Genomic DNA, 8,410 nt, shown 5'->3' with positions numbered 1-8,410 from the left:
GTTGTTTCTACATGCACACATATTCCCACATCCCGATTGCTCAAAAAGAAAAAGGAGAGCAGAGAAGTGAGGAGAGAAGAGAGGAAATGGGAAAAAAAGGAAAAAAAAGAAAAAAAGGAAAGGAGAAGTGGGGAAATCAGAGCAGTGAAGAAAAGTGTGCAGAGCAGAAGATAGAAGAGGAGAGCAGCGAAGACAATAGGAAAAGTAAGGAAACGTAAAGAGATCAGAGAAGAGAAGAACGGAGAGCAGAAGAAATGAGAGAAGTGAGAAGATCAGAGCACAGCTCCAAAAGATGTGCAGTCACATGACTTTTTTGTGTCCAAACTCTTGTGCCTCTTTAGTTTTACATTACAGTGACTCACCAAATCTGCAGTATAGGTGCATTCATAAAACAAATATCTGAACTGCCTTGTTTGCCTTGTTGTAGCAATGATCCATAAAAACACAGAATAAAATGTAATATAACATCTTCACACAATATTTCAAGGAATGAACCAGTTCACTTAGCTTACAGCTTCAAACATAATTTCTGGAAAACTGGGTAATGCAGACAGAACATTCAGAGGTCACTTATTCTATTTTAACAGTCAAAAGCAGACACGCAAACTCAACAATATTGTTCCTGTGCATGTACAGTCTCAAACACTTAGATAAGGATAGAACAACAACAACATCTTTAAAACAAAAGGGGAAGAGGAGGGTATAGAGGAAGAGATCAGATCTCTTCAGGCTACACTCAGTGGTATTGACCTGGGTGGCCACTTCCTAATGGTATTCCTTTTCTGTAAATTTTGGGATGTCAGAGCAATGATGTGTCTGTGTGTGTGTCTGTGTGTCTATTGCATGAGCTTACTTTTGAGGCTGTGGACCTTCTTCAGTAGTTTTGCACCGTCAAGCTCCAAAAAAAGTTTCTGAAAAGTTTCAAACGTGTTCTTCAGCTGCTTTGGGTATTCCAGGTTGAGTGCATATATCAGTCCCATCAGCAGAACACATGCTTTTGTTCGACTTCCACATCCTTCCATCACAGTGTTTCCTTCAATCACAATAGACACATCTGATGGATCCTCCTCAGCCGTGATGTTGTGCTTCACAATCACCTTCATTGTGTTGTCTGTGTGGTCCTCACATTCCTACATGTTAAAAAGATAGAAACAAAAAGCATACACATCTTTAAGTTACATGTTATTATTTAAGATGATGTTCCAATACATTTTAGTTTTTTCTGTAGAGTAAAGGGGAGAAGAGACGAGTGGACAGAAGACGAAAGGAGAAGGGGAGACGAGTGTATACCAGAGGAAAGCTGAGAAGAAGAGGAGAAGAAGAGGAGAAGAAATTAAAAGAATAGATGAGAAGAGCAGAGAGAAAATGAAAGAGGAGAGCAGAGGAAGACACAAATATTCCTTGAGTTAATCAGTCACCTGTTATCAAAATGACATACCTGGCAGTCATGGAAAAGATCTTCTTGTCTTTCACCGAGGTAGCCAATGAGGCAGCAGACAACTGTATCCCTTTTTTTCTCAATGCTCTGTGCCTGTAAGGAGACACAATTTAGTGAAAAGACTGTCAATGGAACACATCGATTTACATACACATACAATTCAGTTTTTACATACAAAAACTGAATTCTTTAAAAACTTAAACATCTTTTTTTAATTATTTCACAGATTGCTAAAACTATACTGTAGTTTGCCAAGTTGGAGCTCAACCTTGTGCAAAGTCAAACATACATCATTTAGAGAGTCCAGCAGAGGGCGTATCTTGGAACCAGCAGCTCCTCCTTTAGCACGTATAAGCCTCAAGAGACCCGGGGTGTACCCATCAAGCTTCATCATGAAATTTTCTTCTAAGGAAATTGTCGTTATACGACAGAACTCTTCCTTGATCTAGTGAGCAAAGGGACAAAAAAGTAATCTTTAAATGACAGGCAGATTTCAAAGTAACCACATGAATGTATCCTGTTAGAAAAAAAAATTAACAAACATTCTCACCTGAGCCTCGCTGAATAATGCTGGCCATCTTTCTTTAAACACATTCACAGAGGGGCTGAGGGTCACCACTTCGACTCTTCGGCTTGAGAAGGTTTTACTCATTTTATCTGTGATTATCTTTGCATTGTTTTTCTTCTTCACTTCATCAAGTAATTCAAGCCTCTCCTGCTCCAGTGTGTCTTGGCTTTCGCCAGTAGGGTGTGGGGGGAGGTAATTAACTTCTGCTTTTTTGGGTTTTTTTACGTTTTTTGATGGGACTGCATCAGCTGGATGCTTCCTCCTCAACGTGTTGACTTCGATTTCCGGGAAAGCATATTTTCGAGATTTTAGCTTGGCACGGTAATTGTGCATCTTGTATTTTATGCGCTGTTGCCAGCCATATAAACCTGCAAATGATCCCGGCTCCCTAAGACATGGAAACTTGGCAACTAGAGCTTCAGCCACTGAGAGAATCTGCTGACTTGATGGATAGGCCGTGTAGGAAAAAATCACTTTTGACAGGTCATACATTATTGCTGACTTTACATGGGGATCCATGAAGTGTTTTCCAGTAGCATGATATGATTCGTTTGCCTCTGCGAGGATCAGCTCTATGTCTCGGGAAAACTGTGGTACTTGAAATGGCACTGGCCATGCAGCAAGGCGACATGAAGCAGGTAGAATAATGGTGTCCTTGGAACTTGACGAAGCGCAGTCGGACACATGTGAGGATGCATCATCTGTAGGGGAGATGTCCGTTTCAATATTACTTGCAGAATGGGTGTTCACTGAAGTCGGAGAACTCAGTGTAGATGAAGGTTCTGAATCATGTACTGGGTGTAGGTCAAGGGTGATGACCGGCTCTTTTTGGATCACTTTGATAGTGGCCTTGTTGTGTAAGTCAGACGTTGAGGTGAGACTGAAAAACTGATTGTCAAAGTCTTTGTCTTGGTATAGTAGTCCAATTTCTCCACACAGTTGGAAAGTTCTAGTAACTATGGAAACAAGATCTTCCACTGTGTCAGGAATTCCGGTTGAAAGTGTCAACTTTTGAATGTTGTGTTCTTCTAAAATGACTCTCAACTGGACTGCCATCGTTGTTTGGGGTGTGTTTCCTCAGCTGTAAAGACAGAGAAAGAAAATAAATTGAGACTTAATACTTGATTAACTTACATACATTTGCTTCAAGTTCTAAGTTTCTTCTACCAAATAAATAAGTGGAGATTTGGTTCAGTGGAAATTTTAATTAATAACCTTGGATGTTTAAAATTATTTTAAGAAATGGGAGATGAGGAAAGAAAGAGAGGAGCGGAGAAGAGAAGATAGAGAAGGTGAAAGGAGGCAAGAAGCTGTACTTGATGGCAAACACCAATAATAAACCTATCACACTTACTTTGATGTGCAAATGAAGTGTTTAAGGGAGACCATGCGACCACCTGCTGTATTATATGCAGCTAAGGGGTAAGTTTCTTTCAGTTCAGAATGTTTAAGGATTTCTGTCTCTCCTGTTGGCTCAACTTGGAAGCTCCTCAAGTGTTCACAGTACCAGCCACTAAGCAACTTCAGCACAAAGACAGGGCTTTCATGCACAATGATTATTTGCTGGATTTCTCCAAAGTCAGGTAAGCCTCCTGTTGATCCAAAGGGCAGCACCATCCCTATTTTATAGTCTGTGCCCAAAATGGTTGCTTTATTTGTCATGTTCACAAACTCTTCCCCAGGAAACTTCCTTGCAAAGGCATCCTTAATGCTGTCTTTTAGTACATCGACTGCCACTCGAGTCCTCTGGGACACTGAGAGCACTGGCCTTTCATTGTCACAATCATGGTTATGATATGCAATCATTGATTGGTGTTTTCTTGCCATCGTCATGAGAATGTTTCTAAAACACCCAGTCTGCCTCACAACCCTTTTAAAGAAACGATGTTTGGCTTCAAAACGCATGGTCCATAAATGTACAAGTGGCCCATAAACAGTTGTAAGCAGAGGATAGTGCTCAAGAAAGTGGTGTTTTGGTCTTATTGTCTCTTCTGGGAACACTTCCAAATATCTTTGACGGTGTTCTGAGATCTTACTTTGCATGTATCCTATTGTCTGATCTGTGTGGAGAGGAGCCATGACAAGCTCAACAACATCTTTCAGCGTCATTAAAACCTCCCAAGCAGGCTCATCTTCTGGGACTTTGTCACCAATCATGAATGGTATCATTCTCAACAAGCACCAGTTTTCATGTGCGTTACCCCCAAGACTTTTTCGTGATGTGAAATTTGGGGCAATGACTTGTGGACAGCTGGTTTTGTCACTCCACTTGTAAGGAAACCAACGTATGGAATGGTTGAGCTCCTGAAGAGAGATGTACTTCTTCCTGATCAACACATCAAGACAGAGTTTTATTTCTACAGGCACAATCCCTTCAAGCAAATCATGCAAAACATCAGGGGGATAACCTGATGTAGCATGAAAATGGCTGAGTCTGTCTGAGATGGGACACTGTCTTTTAACTCCACAGTGATGAGCTTCTTCATGATCTGACAATGCTGCTCTGACGTGCATGTCATAGTTGGATTTAGTTCGCAGAGGAAACAGTTCTTCTGCTACATCATGCCTCTGGATCTGTGACCGCTCTCCAATGCAAAAGCGACAGAAATGTGAAGCTGAAAAGCTTTCAACAAACCCAGCTATTGAGTGAGCGCCAAGATTGTCAGCAACTACAGCAAGTACAGTGCCCTTGACCACTTTGCCCAGACTTGGAACAAAAATACCATTATCTTCAAAGGATTTCAAATCTTTGAGCAGTGGATCTAAAACTTTTGCATAGCCATACTGGTTCACATCATTTGCCTTGCACAAAATGGTTACATAAATGGAAGTCAGTGTAGATCTCAATGTGGCAGGTATGTCTGCAAACACCCAGTACACAGCTGTGACTTTATGCTTCTTGCGGGATGTTCCCAGAGGGTTGCATACTTCAAAGTCATCGATGTAAAGGATGAGTGGGAGTTTATGTTGTTCATCTTCACATAAAAATCTGTTTTCTTTTAGGAAAGATCCATCATGAAATGATTTGTATCCAGAAGAGGCATCAGATGACCTTTTGTTCTCTAATATTGTTTGTTGAATGTGTCTTTTGTTCACAAGTTGAGATAATAATGGGAGGATCGGTACGTACTGAAATGTTTTATTCTCAGTACTATCAAGAATGTACTCAACTGGTTCAGTTGGTGAGAGATGTTCCATTTTAAATTGTGCTCTCCTGAATTGAGTGCTTAAGGGCCCATCCACTTGTAAAGCAGCACAGACAGGGCTTAGCTGGCAAAGGTCTTTGACGAGTTCTGATATCACTGAATCTTCAAAAGTACAGCCATGTTTTCTCAAAGTGCTCAGTATAATATCTTTAATAACAGGACCAGAGGCAGATGCTGCAAGGAAATGAAGTTCCTCCACTAGTTCATCTATGCATGTATTGGAGACATTAAAGATGCTTTCCATTTTCAGGAGAAGCAGCCCCATTCTCTTAGTAATGACTTTTTGCAAGTCATCCTTCTCCACAAAGTCAAAGCCACAGTCATTTTCATCCTGAACAAAGTCACTTTCTTCGTCCGACTTGTCTTGGTGTTGATGAACAACAGTGGTCTTGAAATCTTCCAATGAATGTGGGTTGTGTTTTCTACTCTTGTGGCTGTGAAATGTTGTATATATGTTGGTCTTGTAATCACAACCCTCAAAAACACAAGGCACAGTTTCAAACTTTTTTAGATGGCTGCCAATATGTATAAAATACTGTCTCTCATTGTCAAAAGAGCATGAGTTACACACTATGCATGTGAATGAAAGGATGCTGCCTAGCTTGGCTGCCTGGGAATGATGTCTTGACAAATGTGTCCTTAATGCACCCCATGTCCTGAGGGTGCAAGGACAATCCTCATAGAGACAGGGTATGGCGTGGATTCGACCAAAATGCCCATGTATTAGCCTGCTGTGCTTCAACAGTTCTGATCTTTTTGATGTTGTGAAGTTACACAACTTGCATTTCCAGTTCATTTTTCCGTACCTGAGGCCTTTGATTAAGGTAACTATCCCTTTAAGGTCAATGCGGTTTATTTTATTTATAAAGCTTACATACCTTAACTCAATATACAGGATACACCAGGTGGGTGGGTTATCCCCAAAACTGCTAAGGACAGGGTGGTCTGTCAGTGAGTCTTGGCTCGAGGAGGGCAAATGAGAGTACCTGAAGAGAGGGGAAAAATAGTGAGGGTCTACATGCATACAATATAATCAAAACACAACTTTTATTGATTAATTCATGTGTGACTCTGATCTTGCAGATTTGGTTTTCAGGCTTAATGTGGAAGGAGCCTCCACTCCATCTTGCAAATGCATATTTGCACATTATAACCAGATTGTAATTTCTCTAAACATAAACATATCACATAAACAACATTTATTCGACATTAATATGTACCAAATATACCCAAATTATTTTTTGGGCTAAACTACAAACTGGAAAACACACAAATAACTAACGATTAGCAATATGCTAATCTGCACTGAAAAACCCATAGGGAAGCTAGCGCTTTTAGCGTCTTACTTTTATCCACATTTTTTAGACACAAAAGTGTGTCCCGCGAGTATTACAAGTAAAGTAACACCTTAATACAACACGACACTTACAGACGGATATTTTGTAGGCGTCCGAACAACGTCCAGCAGCATCTTAAAACAAAGTTTTGCCATCACCCTGCCGCTGCCACTACGGTAATTCTTGTAGGACAAAATTCTAGAAAGCATTCCCTCAATTTTGCATGCAAACATCAGTACAGCAGCTTGTTTCACAGCTCATCACAACGGCCCTCCTGCTCGTTCAAGAGGATCCCGTTGGCGGTGACGGCTAAGCATCGGCCCACTGTTCCAGGGCCTAACTAGGAGTGTTTTCTTTTGCTTTACTCCCGACAACTGCTGCTGCTGTCTGGGGCAGGGGGCTTCACAGTTGTACTGGAGTAGGGACCCAGTTTGAATGTTTTGCTTACAAACTGCAGCTAACAACATGCCAATCTATCTTTAACAGAGATACACTTACCCAGTACACAAGCATGCAGGGATTGTAGTGCTGACCAGTTGTTTAGGCTATAAGAGGATTGCTGCAGACAGGACTCCTAGCTATGCTAACTAATATAAAAGCATAAAAAATAACTATGTGTGAGGATTTCAGACATTGGCGAGATGTTGTGTGAAAACGGAACAGTGGTGCAGCATGTTACGGAGCGTCAATAGGTGTATGCAATTAGCTTACCTTCTTTTTCATAGTTCAGACAGTCCATGATGCGTTTGTTGGCGGCTGGGAAGCAGAGAAAGTTGTCCATGGAGGTAACGGTCCCGCAGTCAAAAAGACGCGGTCTGGCGCATGCGCGATTTGGATCACAGGACTCGGGCTTCTGGGTATATTTTACCCTATTTTTCTATGTAACAAGGTTTACTTTTAACGAACAGGTAGCACATGTATATTTTACCCTTTACTTGTTAATTCATTGGCTACCTACAATAACCAAGTACATTTTATTCGATTTACATAGATTATATTTACCTCTCTCCAAAATTGCTTTTTTCAGTGCATCTTCTTCCCACCTTATGATTTTGTGGCTTGTTAAAATATTTAAAAATGGCATATAAGCTGTTTCCCTCCTGTACCTTGTTGTGGCTCCACCATGATGCTCCATCAGAGTCTCATCACCAGATATTTGGATTCAGTAAATTTAATTACATCTTTTCAGTTGATCCTCCCATGTTTTCTCTACAGCATTAAAGATCAGGTGCTCAACAGTCTCTGGTTAAAAGTATGAACGAGGAAATAAACTGATGCTCGACTATAAACCAGTTTTAGAATAAATAAAATGAGTGGAAACAACATTTTACTGTCTCATTATGGTTGTAGACGGGTCATGTTCTCTGATCTCTTCCTGGTCTTTGCAGGACCCACTGCTGTCCTGATGGGGGAGTGGTCGCCTCCCTCCCTTCCTACACCTACACCTACACACAAACAGGTCTAAACGAATGCTGAAGAGGAAATAAGTATCTGTATCAAAGCTTGATTGTAATTCATTAAAGAAAAAGAAACGTTGAGAAAAAAATTTTACAAAAAGTTTATTTAAAAAGAAATCGCATTTTTTAGAGATGATTCACAGCTTAGAAAACTGGCAGACCTTACACACCAATAAAGCATAATAATACACAATAATAGACAATAATAATAATGGATTATATTTATATTTTGCTTTATTACTGACGGCTCCCAAAGCTCTTTACATTGGATCCATTATTCATCCACTCCTCATTGACACCTGATGTTAAGCTACATGTGTACCAGCAGCCTCTCCAACCACCACCAAAACATTCATACACCAGTAACACCGACACTGGAAACAAGGAGGGTGAAATGTCTTGCT

At 40.6% G+C, this 8,410-nt stretch overlaps 1 protein-coding gene across 6 annotated transcripts; it reads right to left on the bottom strand.

Annotated features, from left to right (window-relative positions):
* Positions 1-270: 270 nt before the first annotated feature.
* On the bottom strand, positions 271-7,127 carry LOC121640158. Of its 6 annotated transcripts, none has more exons than XM_041985850.1 (5): positions 1,989-2,680; positions 1,728-1,883; positions 1,439-1,531; positions 839-1,130; positions 271-419 (listed from the first exon to the last, which is right to left on the bottom strand). In XM_041985850.1, coding segments are annotated over exons 1-5 (1,080 nt in total). In that variant the 5' UTR covers positions 2,526-2,680; the 3' UTR covers positions 271-417. The 6 variants fall into 6 exon arrangements, 3 of the variants coding, with proteins under 3 accessions (XP_041841784.1, XP_041841785.1, XP_041841786.1); XM_041985851.1 differs by having other exon boundaries at positions 271-512; positions 847-1,130; XM_041985852.1 differs by having other exon boundaries at positions 271-517; positions 852-1,130.
* Between the last annotated feature and the right edge of the window lie 1,283 nt (positions 7,128-8,410).

Source organism: Melanotaenia boesemani, chromosome 5 (genome assembly GCF_017639745.1).
Source record: "Melanotaenia boesemani isolate fMelBoe1 chromosome 5, fMelBoe1.pri, whole genome shotgun sequence".
NCBI lineage: Eukaryota > Metazoa > Chordata > Actinopteri > Atheriniformes > Melanotaeniidae > Melanotaenia > Melanotaenia boesemani.
Note: the sequence above shows the minus strand (reverse complement) of the source record. Positions and strands in the feature narration are given on the sequence as shown.

Excerpts from the sequence above, each read along its gene's own strand:
- LOC121640158 (XM_041985850.1), bottom strand. The coding sequence starts at position 2,525 with ATGGATCCCCATGTAAAGTCAGCAATAATGTATGACCTGTCAAAAGTG. Across the intron at positions 1,532-1,727 it reads TGCTGGACTCTCTAAATGAT|GCACAGAGCATTGAGAAAAA; the intron begins GTATGTTTGACT and ends GTCTCCTTACAG. Across the intron at positions 1,131-1,438 it reads ATCTTTTCCATGACTGCCAG|GAATGTGAGGACCACACAGA; the intron begins GTATGTCATTTT and ends TTTAACATGTAG.